The sequence below is a fragment of the Pogoniulus pusillus genome, chromosome 24 (genome assembly GCF_015220805.1).
Source record: "Pogoniulus pusillus isolate bPogPus1 chromosome 24, bPogPus1.pri, whole genome shotgun sequence".
NCBI classification, from domain to species: Eukaryota; Metazoa; Chordata; class Aves; order Piciformes; family Lybiidae; genus Pogoniulus; species Pogoniulus pusillus.
Window position 1 is genome coordinate 2891054 of NC_087287.1, and position 23227 is coordinate 2914280.

Here is a 23227-nt window from a genome sequence, read left to right on the forward strand (position 1 = left end):
GCTTGGAGGTCTCTTCCAACCAGGTTGATTCTATGAATTCTGCTGCCAAAAAGTGCTTTTAAAAGACATTCTGATCTTTATAATTGTAAAAGAAACGCTGCAAGCTCTGTGAATGTCTGAGCTCCACAGTGAAGCTAGTTTTGACTGATGTGTTTAAAGGGCTGATTTAGTTGCCAAGGTGTAGCAGCATAATTTATGGATAGTCCATTGCATGCATCAGCTTTTAGATGGTTTATTTGCTGACCACTGCCTAAAGCATCTGTTCTAAATTGCTTTTCTTGAAATAATTTCTATACTCAGTCCTTACAATGCACCTGAATCGAAGATGTAACATATTTAGGAGCAGATTTATCTGTGTTAGCACTGGAGAGCAGCAGTCACCCAGTGGAAGACTGGTTTTGTGTGTTCCTGCCAGGCATTTCAATGCCTTCCCAGTATCTCCTTTAAAAGAAAGGTGATGCAGGTTCTCCTGGCTATCTCCTTGCTTCAAGCTTCTGTTGTACTGCCAAGGACATCTGTGACAATGAGTAGCTCCTGCTCTTCAGGGCCACTGCTTCAGCACTGCTTATGCCCTGTGGGCTCAGGGCCGAGCAGAGCAGATTGGTTGTGCCTGCATGGAGCCCAAATCTCCCCTGAGTGCCAGATGGCAGCCACCAGCCATATAGCACAATATCTCTTTATTTTTTTGGCTGGGGTTGTTTCCAGGATTATAAATAGTTTTTGTCTTGGAGAAGCCTTGCTGGTTTTCAGCAGAGGAGAACTTGAGAGCAGAGTAACATATAGGCACTGTGGAAAATTCGGAGAGAACCAAAGAGTAAACTGAGAGGTGACACAATTTGGCACTGCAACAAGAAGTTACTGTAGTTGTATCTTCTTTCCATGCTCTCTGAAGTACCTTATGTACCAGTCTGCAAGGGTCAGGAACACCAGAGCTGGCTTCTTCTTGTTTTATGCCTGCCACAGTGCTTGCTAATCCAGTATAAGGCCAGCCAGAATTTATGCTCTAATTTAGACATAAGCATCCTGAAAATGCCCAAGTTTTGTCAGGTGCAATTTGTTTGGTCTCCTTGCACTGACTGCTTCAACATCCATGTATCATATCAGATGCTCTAGTCCAAGCAGAGGGCAAAGAATATCATTCCATTTTGACTTGAACAATTTGTAGCTGCTGATGATTTGGTTCTATGAGAAAATGACTTAAGTAGCTGCTACGTACAGGTGATGTTTTATGCAATCAGATTAAGATACAATGCCATGAAATGGAACCTCTTGGGTCTACTCAAAGGATAAGGTTGATTATAAACTAGCTTTTGGATTCTGAAAGGACTGATGGCACTGGGACACTAAAAAACTCAGAATAGTTGCTGTCAGGACCTGAGCGAACCAAAGTAGTGCAACAGTTGTGACCAGCTGCACCTGGGACCTCAGACTGTGCTCTCTGCCAATAGCCCAGGAGCTCTCTTTGGAAGCACCACTTTTTCCTGAGCCATGCTGTGGATTCATCTTCAGCCTTGCTTCCTGCTGGCTGGGCTTTATGGCTGAAGTCTCAGCTTCTGATGTAGCCTTGCATTTAGCCTCATCTTCTGCTGTTTCTGACTTTTCTTTCTGGACAAATACTAGACCTGACTGGTTGCCTCATTTTGCCACAGAGCAGTTGGCCAGAGCTGGTATGTCTCCAGCACTGCCTTCCTTGGGTGCTATGAGACTGCACTGTTGCCCATGGGGGCTGCCACTGCCTCTACTGGAGTTGCCCTCAGCTTGTGGCTTGCCTTCCCTCATGGGGCAGCCCAACTCTGGCTGTTTCCCGTCTCCCTTCATACTGCTGTCAGCCAGTCAAGCATCCCTGCCCACACTGCTTGTTCCTCTTCTGCACTGGAGGAAGTAAGGTCAGATTAGACCTTTGCTGTGGAAATTATTTTGAGGAAGGAACTTGTTAAAGTTCTTCTGCCACGTTTTTGTGTAAGGTTGCAGTAGACAATCCTGACACAAAGGGCTTGTTTCTGCAGCATTTCTCCAGTTGCAGACTGGACTGGTGACCTTCCTCCAGCAGGCTGCCAGAGAATTTGGTGTGACTGCTTTTTTAACAGGAGCAAATGCTCTTTTAAGGCTATTAGACTTGTCCAATTAAAATCTCCTGAGAAAGGATATGGGGAGGTGGGGGCAGAGGTGGCCAAGTGCTGTGTTATTTCTTCCTACAGGCTGTAAGCCACAGGGGAAAGCAGTCTGTAGAGGATAATGAGAATTTGCCTCAGTTTCAGATACTCAGTGTTTCTTTGAAAAAGTTGATGTGGTGTGGGAAGAATGCTAGTCTAGAAATGTGTCTACTGCTAATAGCATTCTGGTTTGCTTGCTTGGCTTGGTTTGGTTTCGGTTGGTCTGTGAGGAACGGAGCTTTCCTCTTTCACAGGTTCACAGAGTGCGTCAGGTTGGAAGGGACCCTCCAAGGTCATCTTGTCCAACCGCCTTGCAATGAGCAGGGACACCTCCAAGTGGATCAGGATGCCCAGTGCCACATCAAGTCTGATCTTGAATGTCTCCAACCACATCCCTGGGCAACCTGCTTCAGTGTTTTACCACTCTCATTGTGAAGAACTTTTTCCTAACGTCCAACCTAAATCTGTCCTGCTCCAGTTTCAAACCATTGCTCTTTGTCCTATTGCTACAAGCCCTCCTAAACAGTCTCTTTCAAGCCTTCCTATAGATCCTCTCCTCCCTATTTTCCCAGGCTCAGATATTGATATACTTTATTGGTTGCATCTCCTCTCACCAAATGCTGAAGCCCAAGATTGCAGTGCTGATATTCCTGAGAGGCTGATGCTACTGATACAGCTGTGAACTCCCCATCCTGTAGCCCATCACAGTGCTTTTGAAAAGACTTTGTGGTCAACAACTTCATGCTGTTAAATTCACTTAATTTGTTTGGAATTCCTGAATGGACAAGGAAATAGGTTGGTGGCAGTTACCCATCTATGCAAACCTGTATTTTAATGTCACTAACATTAAGCATTCTGCTAGCATGTGTCCAGTATCTAAAGAGAGAACTTCTGTTTTTCAGACCTTGCCAGTACGGAAGATTCCATGCAAAGCCAACGCTCCTTCAGGGTCTTTTTTTGCACGGGACAACACAGCAAACTTCTTATCCTGGTGCAGAGATGTAGGGGTGGATGATACCTGCCTGTTTGAGTCAGAAGGTTTGGGTATGTACTTGTTTACATAGTAGCTGGCAATTGTAATGACCTTTTTGTTTTCCCTGGCAAGACAGAATGGCTCTCTTAAGAGATCCTGACTCCAAATCTGACCTGTGTCTGACGTGTTAATGCTGTCATTTACCCGAAGCATGAACCAATAAAGGACATATCACTTAAAACTCATTTAAGTGGATTTTGAGAGGAGCTTAAATGAGGCAAAAATCTTGCTGTAATTTCCTGCATGCAGATTCTTTTTTTGATTGTGGAATGCTGTTCCTTGGTCCGATGTTTAAGACAGTGCTTTTTTTTCTTTCAGGAGAGCAAGATACAAGTGCATGCTCAGTTTGGCTGCAGACATTCATCTGCTTTAGCTATTAATGTAGACTCAATGGGTGGCTCAGGAGGCAAGAAAATGTGATTTTAACTTATTTTTTTCTGTCCTATACTGACTTCCCCCCCCCCCCCCCCCACTGATTGCCTTGTGCAGCTCTGGACAAAAAATACCTAACAGTGGTGCTTTAGGGTGTCCTATCAAAAGATTGGACTACTTAGGAAATAGTTGCTTTAATAGAACATATTCTTTGCTATTTTAACTCTTCTCTCTTCAGGGGAAAACTTAGCTGGCTTGCCTTGAGAGTTTGTTTCAGCCAAATATCATGGAAAGAAGAGGATAAACTGTTTGCTATCTGAACTCAAACAGCAGTGTAAAGTAGTTATGATGATTGACAGCTTGGTTTCCATAGATGACAAATGAACACACTGTACTGAATCAAGGCTTTTTTGTTCTGTTGCTCAAAAGGTCTTGCCTGCATTGCAACTGATCTATTCTTTTACAGCCTTGCTCTTCTAGCATGACTGTATCTGAAGCTTTTCTTAAATTTGTTTGATCTTTTATCCTGTGGAGTCTTTAAAATTCAATTAAATTGTTTTATATCTCCAGAGGAAAATGCTTGGCATTGAAGAAATGAGTGTCACACAAGTGACATAGTGTGGAGGATACACTTATTGTCTCTGTTTTGTTAATTAAATCTTCACTATGGAGCTTTTGCTGGCCATGGTAAATCATGTATGAGGTGGCCAATAAGATTTGAAGTGGTGAAGAAGTTGGGCATTGCCCAGGACAAAGACACTTGCAAAGATAAGAAGGAACTGCACCAACTCTTTGCAGCTTAAGAACCATAATATTCTCTAACTCCTCTATGCCCATGATGCAGATATTTTATAAGCTCCCTTTAGGTTTTAGAGCAGCAGGACCACACAGCTGTGGTAATTCAATTTATGGAAGCATTCTAGATGGGAGATTTGTGATTATGGTGCTCAGTTGTGTAACCCTTGAAGAAAACTCTTCTTGGCCAGCTAGTCAGAATGGTAAGACTTTGTATGATTGCTTTGGTTCAGTGAAGTCTGAACTCTGTTGGTAACATCGTATTGTTGGATGATTATAGGATTTGGAACCAGTGAACATTCTGCATCTCTTCTATGATAGAATCTACTCAGCAAGAAAAGGGTTTGCCACTGAGTGTGCTAGCATGCTAATGTGTGTGTTTGTTTTGGGAGGTGTTGGGTGATGTGGTTGTACTCCTGTTTTGTGCTTGTACGTCCTGTAACCGCGCGTGTACACGCCAAATGCAACCTGGTCTTCTTTTGATGCAATTGGCTGAGTTTAATGGGCAGCTTCCCTAAAGAAAAGCACTTAGTGGAAATGATAGACTTAGCCTCGAGCACCTCTGATCTCCATTCTGATAGTATTTGGTTTAAGTTTTATTAAAGAAACACTTGAAAGTTGATGGCATAAAACTATTTTATGTGCAGGGCATTTATACTCCATTTTATCTAAGTCCATCATATGAGATGAGAGGATTTGCACCGTTCTTTCTTAGTGAAACATTTACAGCTTGGAACAGTACATTAAAACTTTCATGCAGTTGCATCAGAATAAGGCTTTGTCCTGTCTTTCACAGCATTTTACTAAACAACTCATAATATTATTGAATGTCTCATTTTGAGGACTATAGAAGCATTCTGGACACTGTGTTGTCATTGCCATTGGATTAGCCTCTTAAATTCATGGATGCCAGTAAATTCCAAGTGTTTAGATAGTGTCTGTATTAGTTCTAGATTAATTCTTTACTATCTATAGAGCTGCTGTCTTTGAAACCTTAATTGTTTTGGGGCTTCCCTAAGTGATAGTGCTGAGTGGGAGATGGGGGAATGCAACTCCTTGATTTTAAGTATGTGGTGGGATAACTCTCTGACTCAGAAGCAAGGATATGTTTGGTACAAGTTAAGAGTAAATGTTGTCAAAGCAATGTTAACAAAACCCCAAAGAACAAACCAAACAAAACCAAGCAACCAAAAAAAAAAACCTAACCCAAAAAACCCAAGCAGCCAAATAAACCATAAAACCTACTGTAGAAACAGAAGAAAAAGTAGGAGAAAGTGAAAGATGACAGGAAGAAGGATCAAGGGATCATCCTTTTGAAATTCTCTAATCATAGATGAAAGTTCTGGTGGCAATAGGGATAATATTTTGCTGTTGCTCCTGACCATTGTTGGGTGAAATTACTTTAGTTCTGTTGCATAGCTCCCAGCAGGAGGATCTGTATCAGGCTTTGCAATGGGTTCACTACTTGTGTTTTGTTTGATTTCATGCAAAGGTAGGATTAGGAAACTCAGCAGCATCCTAGAGATCAGACAGTAAGTATTTTAGAATAGCACCTAGTTAAGGGTGGGTTTGTGTGTCTAGGGTATATATACACTTTAATTCCATATATAGATGGATATAGTAATAGCACTTACCTCATGGAAGTGTTAGAGGAAGTTTCAGTTTTACTTATTTGAATTCTTCACATCATACAGTAGTAGTAGTAGCACTCCTGTGGAGTGCTAATAGCAGCCTGTCAGCTACAAAAAGGTTGCCGAAGGACTGCAGCAACAGGATGAGAGAAATGAGAGAAGAGCAGATTTAGATTGGATGGATGGAACACTGGGACAGGGATGCAGTTGAAGCCCCATGCCTGGAGATGAATATTCAAGGTGAGGCTGGACAAGGCTCTTAGAAGCCTGATCTAGTGGAGGATGTCCCTGCTGACTGCAGGGGGTTTGAATTAGATAACCTTTGGATGTCCCTTCCAATTCAAACTATTCTAGGATTCTATGTTTTGAAGTGCTTCAAAGTGCCAATTAGCTCAAGTTCTATGAGTAAAACTAAGAAAGGAAGTGTGTGTAAGGTTTCTTTCTCAGTTTTCTAGGTGCAAAGCAAGTGTAAAGGTAGCTTTTTTCAAGAGAGATTATTAGGAGACTTTTGAGATTTCTAAATATTGAGTTCCTGCACTTATTGTGGAATAGCACCAGGCAAGATATTCAAAATAAGTACTTGGAAGTCAAACACAAATGCCTGGGACCAAGATGGGTGTGGAAATGCAGTCTTGTAGCCTTCACTCTATAGCCTGGCCAGTCTCTTGCTGGATGCCATAGGCTGTTAAACAGTTGTCTTTGGAGAAAAGAACTGCAAGTTTAAATTCTTTCCAGTGGATATTGCAGTATACAAAAGCACACTTGTTTAGCTCTGAAGTTCCTGAATGCATATGCTGGTATAGTCCTCAGGAATGCTAACATTTTCTTGTTAGAAGTGCTGTGTCACCGTGTCCTTATCAGCTGAGCAGACAGTTGGTTTTGTGCCCACTTATTGCCTGCACAGCTCTCCATCCTCTAACAACGACTCCACTGTGTCACGTTGCTCCATGTGAAATGCATGAAATGTGCCTAGACTATGTTGAGTCAGATTTGCTAAAGGACTTTCCATTTTCTTTGGGAAGACTAACTTTAAACATTGACAGAAAAATGTTTTACCTTTCTTAATCAAATCCTCTGCCAGTTCTATTTATGCATCCTTTTGGCAAACAAAAACCAACCCAAAAACATTAGTTCTCCCCCACTCCAAAGTCATTCAGATGTGCATAGGTGTGAATTGCAGTTCAGAAGTAATGAACTCCCTTCCCCTAATCCAAAACTGATTTATTCCATTTAGATTTTGGGGGATGGTTTATTTCTCAAAATGAAGTTCTGTTTTTTGGGCAGTAAGACCAAAACAGGAGGATGCAGTTCTAGGCACATGGGTATAACACTGATCTAGCACTGATTACTGTGTTGTGGCAAGGAAGACGACTGAGTGTCCAAGGTTGCATCTTTTGTCTTCTGAAAAGCAGATGGCTGAAGGATAAAAACACTTTTCCTAGTGCAGTGGCATTTTAGTTTTCATGCCCTGCAGTTTAACTTCTGGAAATATATTTGGATGTGCTTAGGGAGAAAGAATAATAAACACTAAGAAATGTTACTGAGGTAAGTGTTCAACTCGCACAACTCACTCTACATTTAGTCAAGTCAGAGGAGCTGAAAATTAAGGTTGCAGAAGCTGAAGACCTGCTGCAGGGTGTTAGTTGTTTAGAGATGTTTGTGGCTGTGGATTCCCCTTCTGAGTCACACAGTGCAGGCCAAAGCAGTGCCTTTCAGAGCTTTAACTAGACATTGAAATATCTTTTTCAGGTGTCCTATTTTTTGCCTCCAGGCATTTGAGTTAGGTGAGTTTGTAGATAACCAAATGTTTCTACAGTAGATGTCTTGACCATAACTCATTAAAACCAAATCAATTTCATTAGTTTCATTTTTTTCCCTTCATTTTTTTTCTGATTTATATTCATGGAATTGTGTGTGGGGTTTTTTTGTGTCAATTCAACTTGAAGTATAAGGTGCAAATCTTCTGATAATTGTGGGACTTTCTAAAACCTGAACTTTATCCACCACATGAAGATTTTACTGCAATAAGAACACAACAGTGTCCTGATAATACCTTTTTATTTCCCTCCTCTGTTTTTAGTTTCTTCTTTTTATTTTCCTTCCTTCTTTTTGGACTTTTTGGAGACTTGATTATGCAACAGCTGCAGACCTTTCCTCATTTATTGGTTTTGGAATTTGCTTACATATTTTGCTGGACTTCTCTACAGAGCATTACCTGTCTGAATGGGAGGGAAGAGGGAGGAATTACTTTAGATTATTGTGATAATTCTTAATGAGAACTTCATGCTGTGTTACAGCTCCTTCCTAAAGCTTAAAACCTACAGGTCTTGTGTGGAATCCAGGCATGAAAGTTTCCCTGTGTGTATGTACAGAAGAAAAGTGGTTTATGTCAATTCTTTTCTATGATGAGCTGAATTCCTAAAGTATTCTACTTTCATGTTTCTTTTAAGAGTAGATGTATAGCAAGTTCAGTACCAAATGTATAAGAAGATGTCACTTTACTAAAGCTATTTTATTATTTATGTAATTTAAATAGGCTGAGAAAAACACTGATCTAGAGAATAGGAATTCTCATGGTCTGTAGAAATAAAATAATCACTTTGGTGTTGTTAATTTCTTTCTGACATTTGGCTATTTTTCATGTGCTGCAGAGCTTTTGATTGTTTTTCAGTAGTTACAAACTGCTTGCACGTTACCAAACAGCCCAGACAATTACACAGTGATTTACATTTAGCATGGTATTTTCCAAGGAACTAAAGGATTAACTAAATGGTAACTTCCTAAATTATCTGGACTGAGAACTACTCCTCAATTTCATCCTTTTTATTCCAGTCAAACTCTGATGCAAGCCAAAGAAAACCAAGTTTTGTCTGAGTTAAGAGTAACAGATGTTGATGATTAGGTTCCATTCATCACTAAGACCTTTTAAATACCTTTCATTTATAAATGTCTTCCATCTTAATTTTGCTTTACCAGTTCTCCACAAGCAGCCAAGAGAAGTGTGCCTTTGTTTGTTGGAACTTGGAAGGATTGCAGCAAGGTAGGTGAACATACTTGAAGAATGAAGAAATATTTACATTCTTGACAGCAGTGGCTTAATCACCACATTGCAACCTACCTTTTATACTCATTAGGTTGAAGGAGAGTGCTTGTCTTGATGTCACTCCAGAATCACTTGTGGGCGGTTGTTAATCACAGAGAGAATGATTGCCATTGGAATGGGTTGCCCAGGGAGGTGGTGGAGTAGCTGTCCCTGGAGGTGTTGAAGCAAAGCCTGGATGAGGCAGTGCCATGGTCTGGTTGACTGGCTAGGGCTGGATGCTAGGTTGGACTGGATGAGCTTGGAGGTCTCTTCCCACCTGGTTTATTTTATGCTTCTATGATAGGAAGTCTGTACCATCACCTCAGTGAAGGTACTTGCTGGCTACCTCCATAGTAGGAGGCGAAAGGATTTAGAATAAAGCTTTGAGTTGCTTCTCTTTCTAACAGTCAGATCTCTCTATAAACAACTGAGATTTCATTAACTTTATTGGTGATAAATTGATCCTAATATGACCTAAATCTCACCTAAGTAACAGTGACTCATTTATTTCAATGAACTTCTCTCTGATTTTCCCCAAGAGAAGCAATAGGAGAACTGAGGTAACAGACTGTAGCAGTGACATGGTTCTAGCCAGGCTGGACCTGCAGTACCTTGTAGCATTATCTTGGTTGCCAGGACAACAGGGACTTTTGCTCAACGTTCAAAATGACAGCATTGAATGTCATTTCCCCCTTTATGCAGATTTAACCAGCACAGCACATAAGATCTGCTACAAAATATGTGGACAGTGGTGCTGCTAGCCCAGTTTTGCATGTAAAGTGCAGTTCCATTCATCCATATGTATCAAATTGGGGTGCCTTTAGCATTCTGAGGGTTAATTCCAGGTTTCCTTTGGCTCCAATAAATGTGAAAGAGGCTTCTGTTTATTCCTTGTGGTAGCTTGGGAGTTTCTTGCCCCACCATGAATTCACCACACTAACTCAGCCAGCTTAGAAGTTAAGGAATGAAGCTGTATTTACAGTGTGGCACAAATATATAAGCATATATACACAATATATACAGATATCTACAGCTATACACAATGCAGAAATACAAACCTCCTCCTGAATGGCAGAACTGCCCAGGAGGACTTTCAAAGCAACTCTCCTCCTCCTTTCCACCCCTGCCTTTCTATTAGAAGCCTTACATCAATAGGAGTTAGAAGCAGAATGATTAGTTTAAGTTATAGAGGTCCAGGCAGAGGAATTAGTGAAAGAAGGGGCAGTCAGACAGAGACTGAGTGTCTTTGTTTCTTGGTTTTATATCTCTCAGCAGAACATTGAGTGATATAGACAGTATCACAGTATCACCAAGGTCAGAAGAGACCTCATAGATCATTGAGTCCAACCCTTTACCACAGAGCACCAAGTGCCACGTCCAATCCTGCCTTGAACATCCATCCTTGGATATTTGTTTAGGAAGTTCTTGATGCTGATGCCACAGCCACAGATCTCTGCCGCTTTTTCTCTGCTGGCAAGTGGGACATCACTGTTATTTTATTTTTACAGCCAATGATCTAATTTAGCTCATTAAAATATTCCAATTAGCCTTAAACCAACAAATGCTTTGAGAAGGAGTATTTTCATGTTATATTTATGTCATTGATAGTCATGGCTTGTGAATGTGACAGCTAGAGATCTGTCTCTTGGTCATGTTTCAGAAAAGCCCTTGCTGGGAGCTTGCCTGGGAATAGAGTTGGCCAGAAAATGTAACTCAGAAGTCTTAATGAAAATAGGATTGGAATTGAGGCACATTACAGTGGCCTTTTAGTCAATTGAGTTGGCCAGAAAGTGTAACTCAGAAGTCTTACATGAGAATAGGATTGGGATTGAGGCACATTACAGTGGCCTTTTAGTCAAATAGAGAGCTGGACTGAGTGAGAGATGGACCATAGAGTCAGTGGGCAAACTGGTGTCACCACTGCAAAAGAGGCAGTTCAAAGCCCAGGCACTAAGGATAATAGAATGACTTGATAAACTATCCTGGAGTTTAGTTGTTTATGAAAACAACACTCAGAGGTCATCAGTGAAATTTCACTACCTAAAATGAGCTGTTGTGCTCCAGCAAATCCTGTGCAGGAGGAATGAGGACATTTGTGATAAAGGAAAGTGTGCTCCAGGATGAAAAGGAGCATTGGCAGTAGGCAGGGGTATTGCAGTGGGTAGCACAGGTTCAGCATTCTCCCCAGGCATTTTAAAGTGAGAGGTTATATCATGGAAAATAGCTGAATTACATTTTTCCCCCCCTGCAGAAAGAATGAAGGTAACTATTGAACTCCAGGTGGGTTAAACAACTCCCATAGGTCATTGGAAATTCCTCTTGAGCGATTTCAAGAGCTTTCTGCTATTGTAGTCAGTTTTTCCTTGGTAAAAATGGGAAGTGTGCTCTACAAAGTCTATTGGAGATCATGTTACACCCAGTGCTGCTTCATCTGCAGTTATGAGGAGGCAGGCTAGAAAAGAGCAGGAAAGGAAATTCTCATCATACCTTCCAGAACAGAATTGGCACCTCTACCCCTCCCAGGAAAGATGTGATTTGTGCCATTCCAGTTTTCCAGCAACTTTTGCTTTGGGCTGATACAATAGGTGGAAAAGCCCTTTGGTGCATTTGTTTGCTGGATTTATTTTTCAGCTCATCCCTGCAGGAATTCAGAATGCTGGAAGTACAGGGAACTTGAAAAGTCTGTCACAGTGGCAAAACTTAGAGAGGATGAGAAGCAGCAGAAGCAAAGAAGCAGCATTGCTTAGCATGGACGAGTTTTATTTGATGAGCAAGGCTATGTGCAGGTGTAGGCTTAGAGCCCAGTGGGAATGTCATGATTTACAGCCTGTCAGCATCTGCAGACAGACAGGAAGCAAATGGATTGTATGTAAGTGCTTGCTTCAGTGTTGGCTGACTTTTCATCAGGCAAACTGCACCAGCCAGAAGCCAATACAAGCACAGCTTTTGTTCTTGCTTTTCATTATGTTAATTTCCTAGGCAATAGTGTGATGAAATTAAAAGCTATCAGAAAGCCACAAAAGATAGGCTCTGTGTTCCTGCCCTTTCCTCTACACTTGTAACACTATTATGGCATTCAGCTAGATTTTTAGAGCATGCTTGTTACTGCTCAATATTGTAGTGTCCAGATCTTTACTTAGATAAGTCAGCATAGTTCTGCACCTGGGCTATGGACTTTTCTGCTACAAAGTTAAAATATGGTTTCATTTACTCAAGTCATTTGCTGGAAGGAGCCTGCCTGGTGTGATGACTTTTCTCTGCTGAAGCCCTTCTCTGGAAAAGGAAACCTTTCTGGTTTTCTGGGGTTTGTTCAGTGTTGGCAAAAATAAAAAAAACAACAACAAACCAGAAGGGAATTATTAATGATTAGGAAAAACAGGGATGAGCTTCTAGGCTTCTGACATCTGTCCAAGCTCTGCTGCTTGCTGTGAGATTCTGACTTAATCACTTGCCATAAAGCTTTCAAAAGCAGGCATTGTTTTAGCCACGCTCTCCAGGTGCTGTGTTTGAGATGCTTCATGTCAAAGTTGCATGTATTTTGTTTTAGTTGGAGCTACAAATGCTTTGCCACTGGTAACAGAGATAGGAAGGTTGGCTGCCCAAAACTGTTTAGAGAAAGCATTACCCACTTCTGAAAGATGTGGGCCATGTCTCCATTTATTTGCTCTCAGATTCAGTGCAGACCAGGATAAGATTTAATCACTTCCCATCTGGATTTCTTTGGGAAATAGTTGTACCAAATGCAAGCTGTCAAGGAAGGTGAAAGGATCTTGCTGGTGGGGGGAGCTGAAGTACCAACCTAAACCTTTTCTATGTGGTACAGCAATTGTGGAAGTCTGGTGTTGGTGATAAATTATTTATTCACCAGCACATGTCATCAGACAGAGAAACTGAAAAAAAAAACCTTTCTTTCCTGTAAATTTGATCAACTCAGGGTTGCATCTTAATACCAGAAGATGACTTTATCTGGCCTTGATGATTGACATGTTCGCTAATGGTTGTGGCATTCTGCTGTTTCCTGGTGGTGCAAGGCAGAAAGCATAAATTCCTTCCACCTTTTTGGTTCAAAATATGTTACCCTTGTAATTTGTTTGCATGCTTCCAAAAGGTTTGGGGTGGAGCCTCCAGGATTAATAAAGCTGGAAAAAGAGATTGAACAAGAGGAAACTCTTTCAGCCCCCCTTCCGTCTCCTTCACCATCACCAACGAAGTCGCCTGGGAAAAAGAGCACAGGAAAACTGTTGGATGATGCTGTAAGTTCTTCATATCTGACCTATGTTTTTACTTGCAGTGTACACAGAAGCCTAAGTTGAAGAGCCCACTGTATTTTTGAGACTTGCAGACTGATTGAGTTAATATATTTTTGACCACAATTGTTTATGCCTGATGTTTGGAAAATATGTTGCACTGTGTAGGAGATCTGCAGTTTAGCCCAGCTTTGTGTTTAGGGCCAAGTTCCCTTCTTATTGCTCTGCTTTCTTTTTCTGCTCACTTCTTATTCATCAACTCCCACTTGGTGTTTTGTCTGAGAAAGGATTGAGTCAGGACTAGGAGATTTAGCTCATACTGACTTCTACAGAATGTTAACAAACACTTCTAACTTATCTCAGCCTCATTTTTATGCTGCTGTTCTGCATGTTTCTCATGTAGTAGGAGAAACATGCAGAACAGCAGCATAAAAATGTCCTCATTGGTAGGAGGAAAGCATCTTGCTTTGAATTTCATTGAGCTCTTTGCACTGTGGTGGAGTGTTCATTTCTCTCTGGCAAGCCCTAGAAAAGCTCATTTGAAACAGCTGGAATCAGATGAAAAGACTACATTTTTGAGGCCACGAAGGGGTTAAACTTGAAAAGTACAAATTTATTCTATAAAAAGCAGCAGTTGCTATGGTAACTGCTGTATTACAAGGTAGATGTGCCACCTGGGAGTTAGAAAAGCACTCCTTGAAAAATCCATGTGCCACTCTTTTGTTACAAAAAGCAGATGGAACATAATGTTCCTTCATTTCATTGAAATACTTAGCAGCAGTTGATGCAAATAATTGCATTTCACTTCTTCTTTCTTTTTTGGGTTACATGTTTTGTATTTCTTCCTCAACTTTGCAAAAGCACTCACTTGTGTTTCAACAGACTTGAGAAAGAACAGCTCTGTGTAGAAGGAGGGTGGTGACTGCATATCTTGTAGGAACAGGACAGAGGGTGAAGGTTGTCTCCAACCACCTCCTTTAATTTAGAAAGCAGTAGGGATAGAAACAGGATGGAATTCATCCAGCTAGATTCCTGACCTGCACTGCCCCAGACACTCACACCATAAAATAGCAGCAGTGCTCATATAGTCCAGACATAAAATAAAATAGGATATAATTCTTCCCTCTGCTTCCTTATTTGATTTCCAAATTCCACTCAATAGTACTTCTGTGTCCTTTGGGATAGTAAGGTAATGGAAGTCTTAATAGCAGCATCAGCAGTGAAGGTCTCATTATCCTCTGCTTTACACCAACATAAATCTGTTGGCTTTCCTTCTCCACGGGCCTGAGATGGCTCTATTTTGCTTACAGAGTTTAAACCAGCCTTGAACCTGTTGGCTCTAGCTACTCTGATGAGCCTGGGTGGACACAACTATTAAGGCATAGTTCACACTGGCTGTTTTCAGCTTTGAATATTGAGGTTGTCTCCAGAGGAGATAAAATGCCTTAGGATATTATTGGGCAGCATACAGGGGGTATTGCCAGATAGTCCTCTAAGCACAGTCTCTGCCTTGATACCACATTCCAAGAGGTACAAGAATGTACCTTCTTATCCTCAGCAACCTGCACTTAGATTTAAGTCATCATCCACTGACTTTGTGTAAGTTACTTTTACTGTAAACTACCAAAATACTTTGATTCTCCAGAAATGGAGGCTAACATTGACCCATGTTGATTAAAAATCACTGGAATCTTCAAATAATCCAGTGACTGTTCATTCAAACTGGGGACAGTTTGCTACTTGAAAAGCATTTTTGATGTGCAAAATACATGTAGAGTTCCTCAGCTGTTACTTTACAATGAAATAGTTCACAAAAATAGCATACCTTGATGTATTATTTTTTTTAAGCTAAGAAATTATAATAATTAAAACCAAATAATCCACACAAAGTAATAGTTAATTCAGATAACAAAATTGAACCATGTCAGATAATAATTGGAAAGCCTTTAAGTTGGTCACCAGGGCTGCTCTGAAAAGCATTTTGGCTCCCTGTTCTAGTACAGACACAGTAATTGGTTAGCATTTCACTGATCTGGCTTGTTCAGCATACTATAACTTTGTTCTAAAAGCAGGTCTGAAAGACATGTATTGGACTTCAGAAGCCTTTCCTGTTCACTTAGTCAAGATAACCAAGACACCTATCGGAGTGCCATAGCTTTACCCTGATATTATTGTTGTTTATGAAACAATACTGGACTTTCATTTGTTAACTCTTTTGGAAGTCTTCTTCCCAGACCTCAGACCATTTTTCCAGGCCTCAGTTCACAAACTGGATTTGGAAAGGTCTTTGGAATATTATCTGAAGTGGACAAAACTTCTCGGAAATGCCTCTGGCATTTTGAAGTTTGCCACTGCTGTACTAGGTCAGCTTTCAGTATATGAAAATGCTGCATCTGTAACCACTGCTTCTATTCAGTAGTGCAGCTTGGAAGCCAAGTCAGAGTTTCTCAAGCAGGTCTATTCTTTTGGCATTGATGTTTGTGTTACTTTCAGATCACTGAAAAGTACAAAGCATACTTTTATGCAGCATTCCTGCGTTTGGTAGCACATGCAAAGGCCAAAAGATTACACAGGTGGCTGAAGTCAAGCTGATGCAGCTGATAAAAAGCAGGAAAGTAGTTTTCATCTGTGTTTTCTCAGCCCTTACTGTTGGCAGTGATAGAGAACTTTTGAGGCTCCTTTACCTTTGACTGTGCTAATGCCCTCAGGTGAAGATCACCAAAGTTAGCAATTCCAGGGAGTGTCTTGGCATGGATTTGTGATTATGCCACAGTGTTCTCTGTTTCACTCTTTGGAAGTGCCAAGTGAAGCTATTGGGTAGGGCCTCTTATTGACATTTTTGCTGTTCTGTATTTATGATGTTCATTTAGAAGGGAAAATGCATTGTTATGGACTCTCCATTTTGCCTGTCAGCTCTGTTAGCACTCTGACAGCTGAGCTGATTCACCACATAATACTGAGAGCACATCTACACAAGCTTGATGCTGAACTCAAAAAGCTGTTTGACTTCAGTTAAACAGTGCAAATATTATGTTGCACTCTGACACTTGCCTCTATTTTTACTTCACTACAGCTGTAAAGTTGATCTTGACATTGAAAGTGCTGTAGGCTGGGACTAAAGAAATAAAAAGCACATGAAGAAAGACTGAGAAAATACTGCCAGTTGATGTCATGTTGTGGCAAATTGTTGTTCTGCACGTGCTCTTTTGAATAGTTTCTATTAGTAACTTCCCTGTTTTTCAGGTTAAACACATTTCTGAAGATCCACCTTGTAAATGCCCTAATAAGTTCTGTGTGGAGCGTCTTTCCCAAGGAAGGTACAGAGTTGGAGAGAAGATCCTCTTTATTAGGGTAAAGATTCTGGTTTTTGTTCTGTGGTGAACTGAAAGTATCTGCTACCTTGCACTTTGCCAATGATATCACTGTTTAGCAGGAAAAAAAAGACTTTCTGATTAACCACCACTGACTCATGATGCTCTCAGGGAATAAATATCCTACAGTGTGTTGACTGACCCAAGGAATTATTAGCCTGTGGTAGATCCTTCTAAATTTAGGTCATTGGATTTGCTCTGTCTTTGATCAGTGCCAACTGAAAGTCTTTCACCAGTGGAGGTGATGTCTTCCTCTCAGTTTGGTTTGAAAGAACATCTACAGCATTAAAACAGCCTTTCTCCACTTTGTTTTAGCTGATACTGTTTGACAGGTCAGGAAACAGATCAAAGACTTCATGGTCACTGAATTGCCAAGTTGCAACTAAGACATGTTGCTGAAGTGGGATGAGCAAAACCTTCATGTCCATAGTAGTTCATTTGATTAAGAGATGCTGTGTTGTATTTCAGACTTGGTGTGTAATGCATTAACTCTCAGAGCACAAAGTTAATCATTAACAGAAATATTTGCAGGCAGTAGTATCTGACTGAATTTAGCACAAATGTACTACCCAAATTTGATTTTGATTCTCTTAACCTACTCTCTATGTATGCTTAAGGTAATAATAATGATGAAAATATGCTAACTGTGTTCCTCCATAGCAGGTTTATGCTGTGCTTCTTCCCATGTTCCTCTCCCTATGCACTATCCTTGTTAAATGCTAGCTCTTGCTCTCAACTGTTAACCCTGTACTGCTACAGGCACACAACTCTGACCTGATAACTGACAATTTAGCACTTGTGAGAACAAGAGGCTTCCTCCCATCTGCAGAAGTCAAGTTTCTAGTTCAACAAAACACCAGAGTGCTTGTTCTGACATTAATTTATGATTAACTTACAATGAACTCAAATTTAGATAAGGATTTAGGCTTTCTCATGTGTATAGAGTTGAGAACATATTTAAATCCTGTGCTGAGCAGGGACTAAGAACTCCCAATTAATTCAGTAATAGCACAGAAGGAAGAAGAAACACAGGATTTGCAACAGAGAGTTTGAGGTTTAACATGCTAGTATAAAGAATTAATAGCCTTTCTATTTCCTAGACCATGAGATTGCTTTTATTCTGCACTATTCTTAGGTATTAGCTCTATTACTAACTTCCAAAGACTTTGAAGAAGGTAGTAGTCATTAACCAAGGATGCCAGTAGTCTGGTACAGCTCAACACTTATGTTTCCTTCCTTTTGATTTTAATTTGAAAGTGTTTTTATTCTTCTAGTTTTGAGAAGCTTAAGTTTTTCTGCCAGAATGGCGAGTGTCAAATTCCCTTTTGCTGGCTTCTTTATTGTGCAATCTAGTCCAAGTCAGATTTGATTCCAAGTTTGCAAACAAAACACCCTTTTCATATCACACTACCACATTCCAAGCTGAGTCGTGCCAAAAAATAGCAGCAATATAGATTAGACATTAAACTCCACTATTAGAGATCATTCCTACAGAACTGGTATCAGTGGAAGCTTGCCATGAACTTCAGTGGGAGCAAGTCCATGTTCCTAGGTTTTAAATGTCACTTCTCTTTTGGTTTGGGTTGGTTTGAACCACATTTTGGAACACTTCACATGATCACAGTAAGTTTTACTCTTCATTCTATATGTTCTTACTGTGTACCTAAGCAGATTTGTCAGCCTTTCTTTGGGATCCTTTGGACTCTTGTGAGAAAACATGCTTGAGACTTCCAAGCATTGAGACTGCAGCAAAGCCTTTGACACAGTCTGCCACAACAAGCTCCTAGGCAAGCTGGCAGCTCATGGTTTGGACAGATTCACTCTGTGCTGGGTCAAGAACTGTCTGGATGGCAGAGCCCAGAGAGTGGTGGTGAATAGTGCCACATCCAGCTGGTACTAGTGGTGTTCCCCAAGGATCAGTGCTGGGCCCAGTCCTGTTCAGTATCTTTACTGATGATCTGGACGAGGGGATTGAGTCCAGCATCAGTAAGTTTGCAGATGACACCAAGCTAGGAGCAGCTGTGGAGCTGTTGGAAGGTAGGAAAGCCCTGCAGAGGGACCTGGCCAGGCTGGATGGGTGGGCAGAGGCCAATGGGATGAGATTTAACAAGGCCAAGTGCAGAGTTCTGCACTTTGGCCACAACAACCCCAAGCAGCAATACAGGCTGGGGACTGAGTGGCTGAGAGCAGCCAGGAAGAAAGGGACCTGGGGGTTTACCAAGTGATAAAACATGACAAGAGCCACATTTAAAGTGGAGTTATCACCTATTCATGGAATCATTAAGGTTGGAAAGGACCTTTAAGATTACTGAGTCCAACCATAACCCAACTACCACAACCACTAAACCATGTCCTGAGCTACATCTTCAGCTTCTTTGACACCTCCAGGGATGGTAACTGCACCACCTTCCTGGGCAACCTGTTCCAGTGCCTCACCACATGCAGTAAGTTTTTCCTAATGTCCAACCTAAGTCTTCCCCGCTTGAACCCATTTCCTCTCATCCTATCTTTGGTTACCTGGGAGAAGAGACCAATACCAGCCTCCTTGCAACCTCCTTCCAGGTAGTTGTAGAGAGCAGCAAGATCTGCCTTCAGCCTTTTCCTCTCCAAACTCAACAACCACAGCTCCTGGTCATATGCCTGCCCTCCAAGCACCTTGCCAGCCTCATTGCTCTTCTCTGGATGTGCTCCAGGATCTCAGCGTCATTCCTATCTTGTGGCACCAGAATTAAACACAGTACTCATTCACCAGGGCCAAATACAGGGGCATATTCACTTCCCTACTCCTGCTGGATGCACAGCTTTTCATCCAGGCCAGGATACTGTTGACCTTCTTAGCCACCTGGACACACTGCTGCCCACCCACCAGCACTCCAGAGCCTTTTCCACTGGGCTGCTTTCCAGCCACTCTTCCCCAGGACTGTAGCATTGCTTGGGATTGTTGTGACCAAAGTGCAGGACCCAGCAGTTGGTTTTGTTAAACTTCATTCCGTTGACCTCAGCCCATTGATTTGTCCTGTCCAGGCCTCTCTGCAGTGCTTTCTTAGTCCCTCTTTCTGTTAATTTTTATCTGTGTATGAAACAAGTGAAAAAGGAACAGCAAACACAAAAAAACTTCCTCAGTGCCAGGCTTTCCACCCTGGCAGGAATGAGTCAAGGTAAAATTTCCCCTCAGGCCACTATCAGCAGTGTTTTCTATGTGGTAGTTAATTATATATATATAGACAGGCTGGATGGGTGGGCAGAGGCCAATGGGATGAGACTGAACAAGGCAGAGTGCAGGGTTCTGCACTTTGGCCACAACAACCCCAAGCAGCACTACAGGCTGGGGACAGAGTGGCTGTGAGCAGCCAGGAAGAAAGGAACCTGGGGGTACTGGTGGATAGTAGTCTAAAGATGAGGCAGCAGTGTGCCCAGGTGGCCAAGAGAGCCAGTGGCATCCTGGCCTGCATCAGGAGCAGTGTGGCCAGTAGGACAAGGGAGGTTATTCTGCCCCTGTACTCAGCACTGCTCAGGCCACACCTTGAGTGCTGTGTCCAGTTCTGGGCCCCTGAATTCAAGAGAGATGTTGAGGTGCTGGAAGGTGTCCACAGGAGGGCGACAAAGCTGGTGAGGGGCCTGGAACACAAACCCTATGAGGAGAGGCTGAGGGAGCTGGGGGTGTGCAGCCTGCAGAAGAGGAGGCTCAGGGCAGAGCTCATTGCTATCTACAGCTACCTGAAGGGAGGCTGTAGCCAGGTTCGGGTTGGTCTCTTCTGCCAAGCAAGCAGCAACAGAACAAGGGGACACAGTCTCCAGTTGTGCCAGGCTGGATGTTGTTAGGAAGTTGTTGGCAGAGAGAGTGATTGGCATTGGAATGGGCTGCCCAGGGAGGTGGTGGAGTCGCCGTGCCTGGAGGTGTTCAAGAAAAGCCTGAATGATCACATTGGGTGTTTCTGTCATCCACAACCTCCCTGGGCAACCTGTGCCAGTGTCTCACCACCCTCACTGTCAAGAACATCTAGTTTGAGTCTCCCCTCTGCCAGTTTAAACCCATCCCATCCTTCAGTCTAACACAGCTGAGATAAGTGCATCTATCTTTTGTGGGATGCTGCTGCAGTATTTTATGGAGTGAATTGAAGTTCCTGTTCTTCACTCTAACTTCAGCTAAAAAGTGTACAAAGCTCATCGAAAAGAAAAGCAAAGCCCAGATGAGTGTTTTGTTGTGATGTACTTGGTGCACAGTGTACTTCTATACTATAAATCTGGCTCATGCTGCCATCTAGAGAAATGACACTAAGTTTATGTGGTAGCATCAGGAAACCAAGTTCCTGCACTGTTCATCAGAGATTCTCATTGAAGATTTAGGATTCAGGCCTGAAAGTGCATTGATTTATCAGGTGCAGTATTCCTTAGCTTTAGGGGAATGTTCTTAAAGACCTCTTAGCTTACACAGGAATTTCCAGCTGGACTTTATATCTCGACTCAGTAATGATGCTTGTACATAGAACTGAATTAGCCATGATCTAACAAAAATGGTATGTGGGCTTATAAAATATTTAATACAATGTGGTTTGGCTTTTCCATTTGTGAAATAACAGTGAAAAGTTAAAGTGCTTTAAAAAAAACAACCCAAAACTGTTTCATTTCTCTGTCATTTTCTTATCCAAGTGAAAGCAAAGGCTTTTACTCCTGCTGCAGCCTTGCACTTTGCATGCAGTCATGCTGATCTGCTCACTGAAAGCTATTTCTGTGAGCTGGATGTCATTTTGAAGCTCCACCACACTTATGTGGCAACCTGCAAGATGTGTGGAGAGTACTTTTTTAGCACACATAAAGGCAGCAGGACTTTTCTCCATGCATTTAATGAGTTTGGTCTTTGTGTTGCTTTCTTATTCTGAAAAGTAGAAAAGTAATAAATGCTGTTTTATTAGATGTCATTACTGTCTACAACTACCTGAAAGGATGTTGTGGAGAGGCTGCTGCTGGGCTCTTCTCACAGGTAATCGAAGACAGAAGAGGGAATGGCCTCAAGCTGAGGCTGGGGTGGTTTAGATTGGATATTAGGGAAAAGTTTTTCATGCAAAGAGTGGTGAGGGACTGGAATGAGCTGTCCAGGGAGGTGGTGGAGTCACCCACCCTGGATGTGTTTAGATGGGTCATTTGGATGTGGTGCTTAGGGATATAGTTTAAGGTGAATCTTGTAGAGTAGGGTTCTAGGTTGGGCTTGGTGATCCTGAGGGGCTTTGCCAACCTGCATGGTTCTGTGATGCTGTGAGTTTTTCCAAATCCTCTTTATCATGCTGATATGTAAACGATTGGATTTTAATGAGAGTAGTCATGATTTGCATTCCAATTCATCAGCTCCACTAGGATGGCTTCTCCTAGAAGAAGTTGTGACATGCCCACTCTTCTGAAAGAGACAGGGGGAACTGGACTTCTTAGTTTTAGTTTTTGCTCCTTTAAAGAATTGAATAGTTACAGAATCATAGAATTATAGAAAGGTTTAGGTTGGAAGGGACCTCAAAGATCATCTAGTTCCAACCTCCTGCCACAGGCAGGGACACCTCCTACTAGAACACCTTGTTTGATATGAGGGCTGTATTCATCCCTCCTAGATTTCATGCCTACAGGGTTCTTATAGAATCATAGAATCAACCAGGTTGGAAGAGACCTCCAAGAACATCCAGTCCAACCTATCTCCCAGCCCTAGCCAGTCAACCAGACCATGGCACCAAAGGGAAAAATTGGTATTTCTTTATTTCTGCTAAGTTGATTAACTGGATTGTAATTAACCGAATTATATGAGAGTTATCTTAGATAAAAAACAATCCAGTGTCAATCTGAGATATTCTTGGTTCTGAATGAGAGGGAAGCTTTGGTTTATGTCCATTGCTTAAAATTCTGTCTTGAGATTTTTTTTTTGTTCCAACTTAAAACCCAGAACAAAACTTTCAGCTGCATCTGTGTGAGTCAATAGGAATTGATTTAGCTTTCAAACATAACAAACAAAAAAAGGAGGTTTTGGAGAAGAAAGTCTCCTGGTAGAGAATGGATAAAACAATGAGACATTTATTCAGAACAGTTGTGTCCTTGGTTTATTTATTCATCTGTCTAGGAGCCAAAGGCCAAAATAATCAGGATAAATTCAGTGTATCTGCCTCAAATACACACCAGCACAAAAATGGAACTTTTAGGATAGACTGAACAATGTTTTTAAAGTGCAGCTTTTTACATTTCCAGTAACTGCAGTGGAATAACACTGCCCTTTGAAATGTGACCTGCTGTTTAAAAGTTAGTGTGCAATTAAGAGCTGCTTTTAACTTCCTAGTTTAAGTTGAATTTGTTGATTTAAATTAATCATTGCAAAAAAAAAGTGGTTGGCAAGTGTTCTTGCTTACAGAAAGCGAATATTAAAGGAAAGAGGTTTTAAGAGTATGTGCACTCCAGTTTCATTGTGTATTTTGTTCTCATCTAATGACAGCTCTCCCATTTCACTTGTTTGTGACAAACATGTATAAAATTTAGTTAAGGGCCAGCAGTGTGGCCAGGAGAACCAATGGC

General features: G+C 41.5%; 1 protein-coding gene across 7 annotated transcripts in view; it reads left to right on the top strand.

The window, feature by feature from the left end:
* Positions 1 to 23227, top strand: part of GAS2 (growth arrest specific 2) — a 98832-nt gene that overhangs the window by 48886 nt on the left and 26719 nt on the right. For all 7 annotated transcript variants that reach the window (XM_064163069.1, XM_064163068.1, XM_064163073.1 and 4 more), the window contains 4 exons: positions 3056 to 3197; positions 8961 to 9024; positions 13175 to 13319; positions 16557 to 16664. In XM_064163069.1, the coding sequence (XP_064019139.1) occupies positions 3056 to 3197; positions 8961 to 9024; positions 13175 to 13319; positions 16557 to 16664 (459 nt within the window). The remainder of the gene's footprint in view (positions 1 to 3055; positions 3198 to 8960; positions 9025 to 13174; positions 13320 to 16556; positions 16665 to 23227) is intronic.